We start from the raw sequence: 15723 nt of genomic DNA on the forward strand, positions 1-15723 counted from the left end.
CATGACTCTGTTATTGTTCCACCTCAATTATGTTCTAATAATTCAACACATTCAATTATTAAGATCTTGCACATGACCACAGACTGTATGCTATACGTAGCAGCAACAGATCAAATGTTTCCTAAGGAATCAATTTATAAAGTCATCAAGAAGGGACTTTTATTGATGTGAAATAAACTAGTGACAGTTTATAAGGTTCACTAGGTTCACTGGTGGTCTTGGCTGTACACCACTCCGACTTGCCTCCTACATTCATCCATTATCTCAGCCAGCAGAGCCGAGTCCGAGTGAGACATCCGTGAACTTTCCTTCAGTCCTGAGGGGAAAAAGACAACATTCAGAATAAAGAAAAGGCCATGTTTTGGTTACTGCTACTGTTTAACACTGTAAAAATGTATTTTAAATATTCAGAAGTCATAAAATCAAGAAATTTAATTTAATTATTTTCCCGATAATCTCTGATCGAAGCGTTAAGCTATGTTGACATACAGTGCTTTTATTGCTGTAAGATGTCAAGGTGATTTGACAACTGGTTGCTATAGTAATTATGTTTCTCAGTGGATGGATGGAACGACTAGCGTTCTGGTTAACGTTAAAAATCCGTGGAACCGTGAACGACAAAAGCATCGGCAAGATCAGGGAGGAGAGGAGAGAGTTAAATATGATGCTCATAGTACCATTTATCTGATCTTTGTGCTGTGATGCATTTGTAAAGGTTTTAAAATACAGATCTTTTAGAAGTTCAGTACCAAGATTTAATAGATCACTGGGAGATTGATCATTAGTGAGAACCAGAATTCCCTGTGTAAAAGGACTGACTCAAAGTTTTTAATTGCTAAATTAAATTCTGTGACCTTGAAGTCAAAAGAGAATTATCTTTTGGTTGATTTATATAACTGACAAGTTTGCCATCAGTTGTGTTGATGTGTATTATTCATTCATTCATTCATCTTCTACCGCTTATCCGAGCTACCTCGGGTCACGGGGAACCTGTGCCTATCTCAGGCGTCATTGGGCATCAAGGCAGGATACACCCTGGACGGAGTGCCAACCCATCACAGGGCACACACACACACTCATTCACTCACGCAATCACACACTAGGGACAATATTCCAGAGATGCCAATCAACCTACCATGCATGTCTTTGGACCGGGGGAGGAAACCGGAGTACCCGGAGGAAACCCCCGAGGCACGGGGAGAACATGCAAACTCCACACACACAAGGTGGAGGCGGGAATCGAACCCCGACCCTGGAGGTGTGAGGCGAACGTGCTAACCACTAAGCCACCGTGCCGCCCGATGTGTATTATTGTTGCATATTATTTATGCACGTTAATGATGCCAAATAATCTTAATAACCTGGATTTTAAAAGCACACCCCATTGATATTCCAATATTTGGGAAATTTTCTATTGTCCCATTATATTGGTCCTCACCTTTGAGGAGACACTGTCTCACTTCCTCAGCCTCATATCTCATCCCGGTGCTGTTGATGAAGTTGGTTGGCAGGTACGGTTCAGGAACCGGGTACTGAGTCTCATTCCCATTTACCATCAGTGATGTAGGAGACCACATATGAGCAGGGACCTGGTTTAAATTCATGAACCATGAAACAGTACCGCAATCTGACCAGAGCCATTCGGCTGGGGAAAAAAAACAAGACAACGAGAGTGAGAACATGAGCAAAGCCACAGCTGTCTAGTGCACTTACCCTGATGGTTCCTTTAGTCCCGATGATAACAGCTTCGTTTGGGAGATCCACGGCTATTGTGCAGGTGCACACTGCTAATCTTCCCTGAGAGAACTTCAGCGTGACCACCATGCTCTCGTCCACTCCTGCAGCACACGTCAAACAGTCAGAAGGGAAATGATGAAGAAGCTTTACCCATTCTGTCAAGGGATTCTTTTTCTTTCTTTCTTTCTTTCTTTCTTTCTTTCTTTCTTTCTTTCTTTCTTTCTTTAACTCTTTCCTTATTGCTTTTTTGCTTCTTTCAAATGTTTTCAAACGGTTATGGCTTTAGTACACTACCGAAAAAATTAGTAGTCTTAAAATATATATTTTTTTAGGATTTTCCCAGAAAACTGCTTTATTTGCCAAAATTGCAAGCACAAGATTCCTATTTTAAACTCCTACCTGTGAAGACAGGTAATTATTTCTACGGTATCTCTATTCATGTTTGATGCACATGTTTAGAAGAGAGTTTTGTCTGAATGTGTGTTGTGATGACATTATGCGACGTAATCGCAAATATCGCGGAGTTTCGTGAAATCCTTGAAGAACTGATTGGTTTTTAAAGTATTATTCCAAATTAGTTCTCAACCACAGCTGGAATGTTCTAAATGTTTTTACACAGATGTAACAAATTTGGTTAGATCTCCTAGCGCCTACCTGTGTCCAGACAGACTCCAGTAGCCTGGACACTCTCCGGTTTCTCCCCGTTGTAAACCATAAGGACAAACTGCAGGCAGTAAATGCCGATATCGATCAGCGCGCCTCCTCCAAGCTCCTTCTCAACAGAGCGAGGGATGTTCTTCAGAGACGCCCCAAAGTCCGCTCTCACCAGCTTCACCTCCCCTACAGCTTCGTGTGCCAGCAACCTGGAGATTTCCAGTGAGACGGGAAAGAAGCGTGTCCATACAGCCTGGATGGGACAAGAGGCGCAAGAAATGCTGTGAGAGTTCATGGTGAAACACCTTAACATGAATCCCCTTAGCTAAGCAAAAATAATCCTTACTTCCATCAAGAATACATTATTTGTCTTGGCTGTGGCCAGAAGCTCTTTCACCTCTCTCAGATTCATGGCTAGAGGTTTCTCACACAGAATGTTTTTCTTAGCATTGAGGAAGATGATGCCTACTGGGTGATGATGAGGGTGGATGGTGCCCAGGTATACCACATCTGCAAAAGTCAACTGCAGTGATTTTATAATGATTCCTAATAATAGACATCTATACCACCAAAGAATGAAATCTGAACAATATAAAGGCTCATTGTTATGTAGGCCTGCTGCAGTGTATAAGTATTCACCCCTTTGATGCGTTTTGTACTGAATTAAGCTACGGTGATGGAAATCACAAAATTATGATTTTGCTCCATGGAGCTACACAAAATACCACACAATATTAACAGGAAGGGGAATAAATACAGTTGTAATGTAGCTTGAAAACTGATTTACAAATTATTTTATTGAACCCCTTAATTAGTTATGAAGCTCTAACTGCTACCTGCATTTTTACGAGTTTTAAATAATTTCCGTCACAGCAAAAGTCTCAACAAAACTGTAAAAAAAAAGTGTAGATTACAACATTACAGTTTATATGATTATTATTCCTATATTTAATAAATAATTAAAAGGATTATCCATTTCGTTAGATTGGATTTAATTGATTTCATTTTGGCCTCAGCTACTTTATAATAACTGACACAGCTAACATGATAAATGTTAGGAATCTACAATAAAGAGTGCATTATATGATACAGAAGCGCTGTTACTGTATAGCTTTACTGACTATACTAAAAAAAACAAGTCACTATAGAAGAATTAATTATTATTTTGATGGAATAACAACAACAGTTTTGTTATTTGGGATGAGGATGCAGAAATAAATGGCACGTTGGTGATAAACTCCATACCGATGTCGGGATCTTTGGCCAGTTCCTCATAGCTGCTGTAAACTTTAGGGATGAAGTGTTTCTGAGCAAAATCTTCTGCTCGTTTTAAGTCACGTGCTGCCACGGCAACCACCTGAAATTCATTGCATTTAAATTCATTTTTGAGAAACCACAAAAACACGCGGTCTGTAGTCACACAGTAACAGTGCAATGCTCTAATATTTTTGTGGAATTTTCATTTTCACAATCCATCTTTTACCATGATCACAATTATTGACTTCCTCATAATCATGTGCCGTAATGGTGAGTTTGGTGAAGTGACAAATTTTATTTCAAATTTCATTCAATATGCTTTTGTCTGTTTTTCTGCACATTTTCATGGTATATGTAATTATTCGTCATTTAACTCTATTTATATTTAGCTTTAAAAAGATTTATGTGACTTATTTTAAGCCAACATTTATATTTTTACAGAAATGTGGAAAATGAGGATATTTTATTTCTACAATATCTACATTAGATATGTTATATGTTATAATATATAAATTATATATGTTATATGTTATAATATATAAATTATATATATGTTATAATATATAAATTATATATATGTTATAATATATAAATTATATATGTTATAATATATAAATTATATATGTTATATGTTATAATATAGACATTAGATATATGTTATAATATATAAATTATATATATGTTATAATATAGAAATTAGATATGTTATAATATAGAAATTAGATATGTTATATGTTATAATATAGAAATTATATATGTTATATAATTCTCAGTACATAAGCTGCTATTTAAATTAAATACAATTTGAAAACTGAAAAACTTATGATGTGGCGCAATTAAAATAAACAACAAAGTGAAACCTTTGTCAAATTGATGTGATATAAGAAGAATAAAACACTTTGAGATGTGCGATTATTGGAAAATAATGAACTTCACACCACTTCCGCGTTAATAATTTACATATTAAACCACGCCCACACGGGTCTAATAATCGCGTCGAAGTGGAGTTCGTAGTTACTGTAGAGAACGTGCGCGTGCGTTCAATAAACACTGCGGGTTGGTAAACTTTCTTTCTTTTTTTTTTTTCTTTTTCTTGCATAACATGCACAGGATCAGAAAAACTCGGTGTAATTAGTGCACTTTGCCCACTGTTTCGTTGCATGCACAGTCATTCGTTTTCAAAGTGAAATCAGGCTGATTAAAGAGGCTTAAAAGTCTCAGATGATGTGAGTGTGTATCTGCGGTACCTCGTGGTCTTCAGGAGGAAGAGTCTTTAATGCCACTGTGAAGTCGTGACTGATTTTCCCAGCGCTGCAGATTCCCCACCTGACCACCATGATGGCGTCACACTAACACTAACACACACACACACACACACACACGAAATGGAGCCGGTTTCCTCTAGGACTTGTCATGTATAAAGAGAACCAGAAGAAGGCGACAAACTCATGATTTATTTCTTTCTGGTTTTCTTTCCAGCCTTTAACATAAGAAAAGACCATGACGTTTTTCATTAAATTACATCGAAACATCAAACCTGACTAACTAGGACATTACAGGCATTTAGAAGACACCAGAGTGACTTCAGCAACTGATGGTTAAGGGCCTTGCTCAGGGGCCCAGCAGTGGCAGCTTGGTGGACCTGGGATTTGAACTCATGACCCTCTGGTCAGTAGTCCATCACCTTAACCACTGAGTTACCACATCCCTAAAAGGGTAGGATCAGTCTAAAAGCCATCAAACCTGAACTATATGACCAGCTGAAACCAGCCTGAACTGTTAGAACAAGCCTGAAAGTTACCAAAACTCCTATTAAACTTGAACCACCTCAAAAGCTTGAACCCACTTGAAAAGTACCAAAAAACCCTTCAAACCTGATCAGCCTCACAACCTAGAACCAGCCTGACCAGTTACACCTAGTCTGATAGTGATTAAAACCATCAAATCCGACTATCTATCTGTCTTAATAATACATTTTAAAAATCTATTACTATCAATCTTTGTTACTTTAACACTTTTCGTCAGAAATGTCCCAAATTTCATGGGATATTATTTATAATCACACACTCCAGTGTCACCCAAATGAGGACGAGGTTCACTTTTGAGTCTGGTTCCTCTCAACGTTTCTTCCTCTTCCATCTAAGGGAGTTTTTCCTCACCGCAGTCGCCTCAGTCACCTCAGCCGTGTTCATTGGGGATAAATATAAACACATTTAAATATAAGTCTAATATAAATCTTCAACATTTGTATAATAAACCTTTTGTACTATATTTATTAGGTTCTGTAAAGCTGTTCTGAGACAATGTCCATTGTTAAAAGCGCTAAAGAAATAAAATTAAGTTGAATTGAATTGAAACAGAAAACCTTACATGCATTTTACAAGGAAAATGTATCTGGTGGGGGGGGCACGGTGGCGTAGTGGTTAGCACGTTTGTCTCACACCTCCAGGGTCGGGGTTCGATTCCCGCCTCCGCCTTGTGTGTGTGGAGTTTGCATGTTCTCCCCGTGCCTCGGGGGTTTCCTCTGGGTACTCTGGTTTCCTCCCCCGGTCCAAAGACATGCATGGTAGGTTGATTGGCATCTTTGGAAAATTGTCAGTAGTGTGTGAGTGAATGAGATTGTGTGTGTGTGCCCTGCGATGGGTTGAAACTCCGTCCAGGGTGTATCCTGCCTTGATGCCCGATGATGCCTGAGATAGGCACAGGCTCCCCGTGACCCGAGGTAGTTCGGATAAGCGGTAGAAAATGAATGAATAAATGTATCTGGTTTTACAATTCACACTATCTAATACTCCAGTTTTAATAACATCAAGTACAAATATTCCAAAATAATGCTTAAAAATAAATAAAGTTGAACACAATGTACACTTTTACTAGGAGCAGGATATAGAGGAGTGTTCAAGACAGTTTCACCAGCATCGTTAGTTTTAAGGAAGATTTTGTAACTTTATAAAAATTATTACACATGACCGTAACACAGCTGGATTTTTAATTGAATGTCAATCACACATGATTGTTATTCAGCTGCAGAAAATAGGGTAGTATTGGATCTTTCAGTGTGTCAGCATGGTCAGCTTTTTGTTTGTCCTACATGCAATAGGGACAATCTGGATATAAAAATGATAAGGATGTTAAAATTTGTAAAATGCCATAAAGAAACGTTAAAAGCTGGCTAATAGTGAATCAGAGAATTATCTGTTATTTGTTTTGAGTTCACACATCTGAATAAACCTGGTTGATAATGAAAACAATGAAAAAAGGGCTTTTTGGATTTGACAAGTGATTATAGTAATCCATCAGTAAACAGTAATTTGGGGCAACAGGATATTCAGTTAGCGCCAGTTAAGGCCCGGTCTGGTCCAGGAAAAATGTCTCAATGTACCGATCTCTCTGATTAATCTCAGTGATTTATACACAGATTACTATTTAACCTCTTAACAGTACAGAGATTAGGATTATTATTATTTATTTTTTTTTTAGATATCACATATATTGTTTAATGATACATGACATACAAATCCTCTGCAGTCATTCTGTTTTCTACAACAAACAGTATTTTGTGCTCTACAAATCATTACTCTGTATATTTTCCAACAATATTGTGTATTTCTGTTTCAGAAAAGTTCCATGTGGATTTCAACTTCATGTGAATGAATGAATTAATTAATTTATTTATTTTTGATCATTCTTTATCATTTAATGTTACTGAATGACATCATACATATTTTCGAACAATATTGCGTATTTCTGTTTAGTAAAATATGTATGATGTCATTCAGTAACACCGAATGATAAAGAATTATAAAAATAAATAAATAAATGAATTCATTCACATGAAGTTCATATGATGATTATGTATTTTTCATTTTTTTTTTTTTAAATATTTATTTATTATTTTTTTTTTTTCTTGGCCACTTTTGCTTTTAAATAATAAGCATTTAAAAGGATTCAAATTCTTATAGATTATAATTAATAGTTTTAATAGTCAGTGATAATAAGGTGATCCAATTTATTCAGATTTTACACATAGAAACTTGGGCCTCGGTTTAAAATCTACTTCAATATAGGTGAACAAATTATGTCCAAAGCCATAAACCAGTTTTATTTCTACAATTTAAAGAAAATGTAAGTAAATATATCTATGATCTCTGCAGATTTAAACCTTAAACATTTTAAATATTGTATCTCAGAGTTATTTTTATTTTTACATATGATTATTGTTACTGAAGATTTTTTTTCAATCAGTTCAAAACTCTATTTACCTCTAGGGGGCAGTGTTGACCCACAATAAAAAACTTTTTAAGCGTCGCTTAAAGTTTTCCTTCTTTTGTAGCTTTATGTTTATTTACGTATTTATTCAATTAATTACTCAATCAATAAGAAATAAAATAATACCTGTGTTATATTCTGCTGAAGTTTATTTTGTCCATAACATTTTCTTGACTGCTGTTTTTACTGAAACTTGCCTACATATCATTCTGACCTGTGTGTGTGTGTGTGTGTGTGTGTGTGTGTGTGTGTGTGTGTGTGTGTGTGTCTAATCGATGAATGCCGACCTCTCTTTTGTACCAAAGCTCATGGAGGATGCTGGGAGCTGTGTGCTGTTGTCATAACAACAAAGTACCAGCTGGTCAATTTGCATACAAATATATGCAGATTTCATGCCTGTATCAACCTGGTTGCTATGGGAATGTCCGGTTTCATGCGTTGTCGCGAAATCGACCATTTTTACGGAAATTCCTGGGAGAAGTGATGGGGTCAGACAAGTGACGTCACAGACAGGAGAGAGACACAAATAATATGAGACTTTTTTTTTTTACAGAATATTTTTTGAGGTTTGATAGGTCACTTCACATGACAGCTAAGGAGATGGTGTGTGTGTGTGTGTGTGTGTGTGTGTGTGTGTGTGTGTGTGTGTGTGTGTGTGTGTGGACGTGCTATGCTGATATGACTAGTGAGTGACACCAAACCCTGATGACCTTGATAAACCATAATCCATAGTAACAATGATCTTCAGAAGGTATTAGTACTGATAAAGCTGAGTTTAGTCATGATAAACCTACAGAAACCAGTGCTCGTTATGGCTGCTGCCTAATATTCCTAGCCACAGAATAAAATCTACCTAGTCCTATTGTCTAAACAGCTTATCTAATCTCTCTGTGTCCAGAAACCTTTCACACACCTGTTTCAAACTTGGGCTTGGTTTAGTTTTCACACTGCAGGTATTTAAACAAGCCAAAAAGCAAAAAAAAAAAAAAAAAAAAAAAAAAAGCTTAAGGTCATGAAGCGTAGTGCTGACAATATACTCATATAATGGGGCAAAGTTACAACATTAGAAAAATAAATGAATACTTTTTAAAACACGTTGCAAGTAAAAAAATCTGAATAAAATTGCACTTGAGCACAAAGAACACAGAGCTACCACTAAATCAACGACTAGATATTCATACAAATAATGACTTTTTAAAACATTTCATTTATCATTTCAAGGGATAAAGGCAAAATAAATAAATAAACAATCAAAAAAATGAATAAATGAATAAATTATTAGAATAAATGAATAAATTATAAAAGAATAAATGAATAACCTACAATCTATAACATGCGATCTTCACCATCCACCTGATGTTTCCTCATTTAGTTTGTTTTGAGATGCTTTCCTGCTCACCACTGTTGGAAGGAGTGGTTATTGTAGACTTCCTGTCAGCCCTGAAGACTATCATGTGTGAAAATCCTGAGAGATCAGCAATTTCCGAAAGCACGGGAACCCATTTTCTCCTATTCTGATGTTGGATGTGAAAATTACCTGAAGCTCTTGACCTGTATCTGCATGATTCGATGCACTGTTCTGCTGCTCCATGATTCGCTGACTGGATAATTGCAGGAATGAGCAGGTGTCCTATTTAAGTGGCTGGTGTGGTGAGGGTATATTCGAGGATGAACCTGAGTGAATCGAGGCAATCTGTGGAAGTGTTGACAAAAATAGAGCTGATGGAATTGATGGACATGAGCGCATGATTGCTCTTTTGTTATTTAGTATATTTAGAAGGCTTGCTAGCATAAATACAGTCTCGGACCGGGTTAATCATACAAGCTTAATAACTTGCACTAACGTGTTGTTTGAATGATGAGGCTATACATCGACCTAGCATCATCTCTCTCTCTCTCTCTCTCTCTCTCTCTCTCTCTCTCTCTCTCTCTCTGTCATTGTGTTTGTGTGTGAGCTTCCTTTCATTAAAACTGCATGCTCCGTCACTATCCGTGTTCCTGTGTCACAGTGAGACGAGCTGAACTGTTGCACTACGTGTCCTGTCACTGGGCTTACTATAATGCTCCCATGACCATGACTGTGAAGGTGGCTAATCCTTTCACACACACACACACACACACACACACACACACACACACACACACACACACACACACACACTCACACACACACACACACATACGCACACACACACACACACACACACAATATTTGTCTTCTATCATTGCAATGATCTGCCTACAATAGCCTTGGCACCTTCATGTTGCTTTTTTATTTTGTTTTAATAAAGCACTTTTTTTTAAATACAGTTTCTTAAAGGTTTGACAACAGTAACTCAGCCATGAAGTGGTAGGCCACGTAAAATCAGAGTGAGGTCCGTGCATGCTGAGGCAAAATTGCCAACTTTCTGCAGAGTCAATAGCTTCAGACCTCTAAAATTCATGTGGCCTTCAATTTAGCTCAAGAACAGTGCGTAGAGAGCTTCATGGAATGGCATCATGGAGAGAGCTTCATGTCTGAGCAGCTGCATCCAAGCCTACATCACCAAGTGCAATGCAAAGCGCCGGATGCAGTGGTGTAATGCATGCCCTCACTGGACTGTAGAGCAGTGGAGATGTGTTCTTTGAAGGGAAGAATCATGCTTCTCTCTCTGGTAATCTGATGCCAGGAGAACGATACTTGCCTGAATGCATTGTGCCAAGTGTAATATTTGGAAGAGGGGGGATTACAGTATGTTGTGGTTGTATTTCAGGGGTTGGACTTGGCCCCTTAGTTCCATTGAAAGAAACTCTTAATGCTTCACCATACCAAAACATTTTTATGCTCCCAGCTTCATGGGAACAGTTTGGGGATGGCTGCTTCCTGTTCCAACATGACTTCCAATACCACTGCACAAAGCAAGGTCCATAAAGACATGGAGGAGTGAGTTTGGTGTGGAGGAACTTGACTGGCCTGCACAACCCAATAGAACACTTTTGGGATGAATCAGAGCGGAGACTGCGATCCAGGCCTTCTCGTCCAACATCAGTGCCTGATCTTACAAATGAGCTTCTAGAAGAATGGTCAAAAATTCCCATAAACACACTTCTAAACCTTGTGGAAAGGAAAAGAGTTAAAGCTGTTATAGCTGCAAAGGGTGGGCCAACTTTATATTAAACCCTACGAATCAAGAATGGGATGTCATTAATGTTCATGTGCATGTAAAGGCAGATGTCCAAAAACAATATAGCAATATAGTGTAGGTGGGAAGGGCCTTAATCAGGTGGCCAAAAACATTTAGACAGAGATAGACATTTTAACAGAGACATCCATCTCAGAAAATAGTCCATGAATCAGGATCGACATCATCAACCATTACTATGGTGAAGCTTGGTGGTGGGTGCATAATACTATAAGGAGTTTCTCAGGCAAATTGCAGACAAACTCACCTTTAAGTTCAACAACAACCTGAAGCATAAAGCCATGATCATGCTTACAGACACCTCACTGAATGTTCTCTAATGGCCCAGCTAGAATCCTTTAGAACATTACATTTACAGCATTTGGCAGACACCATTATCCAGAGCGACTTACATTGTCTCATTTTTATACAGCTGAGCAATCGAGGGTTAAGGGCCTTGCTCAGGGGCCCAACAGTGGCAGCTTGGTGGATGTGGGATTGAACTCACAACCTTCCGATTGGTAGCCCAACACCTTAACCACTAGGCTACCACATCTGTGGAGAGACCTGATGTTGGCAGGTGAGAGATAAAAATACACTGTAGGAGAGATGAAATACAGTAGACGTATATTTCACTAAGCAGTTAATCAACTGTTGATTTTTTTTTTTATTATGATGATCAGGAAATCATTATAGATTTAAAAATGTCTTATTTAATATGCAAATTGTGGGGGGGCACGGTGGCCTCAGACCTCCAGGGTCGGGGTTCGATTCCCGCCTCCACCTTGTGTGTGTGGAGTTTGCATGTTCTCCCCGTGCCTTGGGGGTTTCCTCTGGGTACTCCGGTTTCCTCCCCCGGTCCAAAGGCATGCATGGTAGGTTGATTGGCATCTCTGGAAAATTGTCCCTAGTGTGTGATTGCGTGAGTGAATGAGAGTGTGTGTGTGTGCCCTGCGATGGGTTGGCACTCCGTCCAGGGTGTATCCTGCCTTGATGCCCGATGACGCCTGAGATAGGCACAGGCTCCCCGTGACCCGAGGTAGTTCGGATAAGCGGTAGAAAATGAATGAATGAATATGCAAATTGTCACCAGCTTTAAGTGCAAATCCAGTATAATGTGTTGGAGCATGATAAACATTTCTAAAACTAATTTTAAAATCGAATTCTGTCAATTCACTTTCTCTTGCTTAAATGGAATGATTATGTGCAGTTTAAGTGTGTGTGTGTGTGTGTGTTCTTAATGGCATGCTTGGTAGGAGATGCCGTGTTTTTTTTTCCAGCAACAGCTTTGCATATTTTCAGCAGAGGCTCAAGGTCACAGGTGTGACAAGAGTGTAGAGGGGGTCCTGTGTGTGTGTGTCGGTGTGTGTGTGTGTACGGGTGCATGTATGTAACTGCTTATGCTCTGTGGGGACCAGATGTTCCCACGGTGATAAGAACATATGACAGTTTCAAAATCATGGAGACATTTGACTGGCCTATAAAATATTTGATCTATTTGAGCTATCCATTTTTTTTTTATAGATCCTGAGGTTAACGTTATGATTTGCTGCAGTGTAATGTACTGTGTGAGGGAAGGGGCATAAAAATAGGAATATTTGGATGATCCACATGAGGAAAAATATCATTTTAATTTTATAAAGTCTCTGGAAAATACTCAAAAAACCCAAAGGTTTGGGGAATGTTTCAGTGTAGCATAGTAATAATTAGCGGTGTTATGTGAATAAAAGAACCTTACAAGTGTATTAAGACAAGTGTGTGTGTGTGTGTGGGTGTGTGCAAGGAAGAAGGATGATAAATGTGGAGTGGAAAAAGAGGAAAACTGGGCCATGGTGCAATAAGTCATTCCCTGGACTGTACCATTTACAGAGGGACAAAGCATTTTGTGTGTGTCTGTGTGTGTGTCTGTGTGTATGAGGGACAAAGACAAATGGATAATACATGATGCAGAAAATTTTCTAAGTCACTCAATTGAATTTACTAAATGGATATATTTTGAACATTTATGTTTGTGTGTGCATGTGTGTGTGTTTGTGCTTGTGTGAGTGTATGTGTGTGTACGTGTGTGTGAGTGTGCGTGTGTGTGTGAGTGCATGTGTGTGAGTGTGTGAGTGTGTGTGTGTGTGTGTTTGTGCTTGTGTTCGTGTGTGTGTGTGTTTGTGCTTGTGTGTGTGTGTGTGCGTGTGTGTGAGTGTGCGTGTGTGAGTGCATGTGTGTGTGTTTGTGTGTGTGCGTGTGAGTGTGTGTGTGTGTGTGTGTGTGTGCGTGTGTGTGAGTGCATGTGTGTGTGTGTGTGTGAGTGTGTGTGCGTGTGTGTGTGTGTGTTCGTGTGTGTGTGTGTGCGTGTGTGAGTGCATGTGTCTGTGTGTGTGTGTGTGTGTTATCATCTGCTTGTTTTTGCATCCAGTTACTCTTTAGGAGTCACAGTGTATTTTTGTATTTAATCTCATTTTATCACCAAATCCTTAAATAACTCATTTCATCTCTAGAACCTTTGTCACAAACACTTGATTGTGTCCCAGAATGGTTAAAAAAACTCCATAAATCACATACAAAATTATTGCCAACAAATTTGAAAATAATGTCCTTATCTTTAAAAAGAGAAAAAAAGAAAAGAAATGAAAAGAATTTAAAGAATATCGCAATTTGTCCTTGAAATATTGAAAGCGGTCCTTTAAAATCTTTCAAAGAAAAGTGAAACACAAAAGTGGAGAAAAGTCCCTATTTGTATTCTTGTATTTAAAAAAAAAAGCAGCGCAGTATCTGTAATAAAGTGTCTGCATTAATAACTTTTACGTCGACTCTCTTGCTGTCTTTTTCCTTCCATTAGACTGTCAGTAGAGACACTGACACGGACCAGAGAGGTAATTTTCACTCACACCTGATGTGGCTCGACAGCTAAGTTAAAAGGGAAGCGTAATCTCTTGTATCTGGATCAATCTGGTTAGTATTGAAAAACTTTACTAAAAATATAAGTCTTGCTTAATGATAGGGTTGTTGCCATGGTGACCTTTCATTCTAATACGTCGATCAAGCGAGGTTTGTATTTGTTCCCATCTAAATGTTTGTCTTCAGCAGGGTTACAATGTTACATCCATACTCTCATACCAAATATTAGAGATGCAAAACACACACACACACACACACACACACACAGTATCGTGGGCAAAAGTCATCTCATACTGCAGTCTGCAACACTCAGGCTGAAGAGTGAGAGGCAGTCTCTCAGGGGAACTGGCATTTCTCTCTGCCACCTGAACTTCTGTGAAAGTGTGTGTGTGAGAGAGAGAGAGAGAGAGAGAGAGAGAGAGAGAGAGAGAGAGAGAGAGAGAGAGAAAAAGGTAAAGAGTAAACTCAGATCTGTCTCTGCTGTACCCTTTATAGGGCACATACAAAAGTTTTTTAAGTCCACTACATGGTGTCTTATTCTGTACCTGGTGTGTGTGTGTGTGTGGTACAGTGTGCAGGAGAATTTAATCATTATATAATGGACTATAAAGCTGGTCTGTTTCTAGTCTCTGGATCCAGTAGGCGTGTCAGTGGTGTGTGTGTGTGTGTGTGTGTGTGTGTGTGTGTGGGTGAGTGTCAATGATACTCCTTTTATTCACTCTCTCTGTCTTTCTCACACTCTCTTGCTCTCTCTAACACTCAGCCAGGCTTTTAATGATGGCAAGACGGCCTGACAGACTTGCAGACAGCAGCGACAGAGACAGCCGTATCTGCGGCAGGGTGTTTAAGATGATAAAAAAGCTATTTTACCATTTCTGTCTGCCACCAGGACATCAACACATGGGATGTGGCAGTGAAAAGGAGATACAAAGAGAGAGAGAGAGAGAGAGAGAGAGAGAGAGAGAGAGAGAGAGAGAGGTGAAAAAAACCAAGAAAGTTCACCAAGTCTGAGTGCGAAGTGAAATCTGCCCAAATGCCTTGTGCACTACAACATCTGTTAAACATAACGTCTTCTACTGTGTATTGCGTAATTCTTTTTTAAATTTAAGATTTTTTTAGCACAGAGACTTGGATATGTTAATAAATAGCTGCAGCACTGGGCTACTAATCAGAAGGTCATGATCTCAAACCCCAATGCTGCCAATCTGCCAATCTGCCTGCATCCTAAATGTTGCATCCTAAACAAGATCCTTGACCTTCATCTGCTGAAACGGATCATATCTCAGGTCTAATTCACTCTAAATAAAAAACTAAATGAGGAACATGCTGAACTAAAGAGCCACTGAAGTGACACGATGCGCTCATAAGGTGTGGTTCGATATAGGACTAAAAATGTCTCTACATCTGGCTTCATATATGGAAGCCATTTTGATGGATTCACTAAAAAGGACTTAATGGGGTCATTGAATCCCAGTTGAATCCACTCTTTATAAGAATTGTAATAAATAAATAAATAAATAAATAAATAAATACTTTAGCACAGATTCTAAAAAGAACCATATAACTTGGATTATTAATAATAATAATAATAATAATAATAATAATAATAATAATAATAATAATAACAGGCACAGGCTCCCTGTGACCCGAGGTAGTTCGGATAAGCGGTAGAAGATGGATGAATGAATGAATGAATAATAATAATAATAATAATAATAATAATAATAATAATAATAATAATAATAATAATAATAAT

At 38.3% G+C, this 15723-nt stretch overlaps 1 protein-coding gene across 1 annotated transcript; it reads right to left on the minus strand.

The window, feature by feature from the left end:
* Nucleotides 1-145: 145 nt before the first annotated feature.
* dhdh.2 (dihydrodiol dehydrogenase, tandem duplicate 2) lies at nt 146-5037 on the minus strand. The gene is made up of 7 exons (XM_060878892.1): nt 4896-5037; nt 3637-3748; nt 2738-2901; nt 2392-2644; nt 1714-1838; nt 1439-1589; nt 146-316 (listed from the first exon to the last, which is right to left on the minus strand). Exons 1-7 carry the CDS (start codon nt 4983-4985, stop codon nt 207-209), a joined length of 1005 nt encoding a protein of 334 aa, XP_060734875.1. The 5' UTR covers nt 4986-5037; the 3' UTR covers nt 146-206.
* Between the last annotated feature and the right edge of the window lie 10686 nt (nt 5038-15723).

This window comes from Tachysurus vachellii, chromosome 9 (assembly GCF_030014155.1).
Source record: "Tachysurus vachellii isolate PV-2020 chromosome 9, HZAU_Pvac_v1, whole genome shotgun sequence".
NCBI classification, from domain to species: Eukaryota; Metazoa; Chordata; class Actinopteri; order Siluriformes; family Bagridae; genus Tachysurus; species Tachysurus vachellii.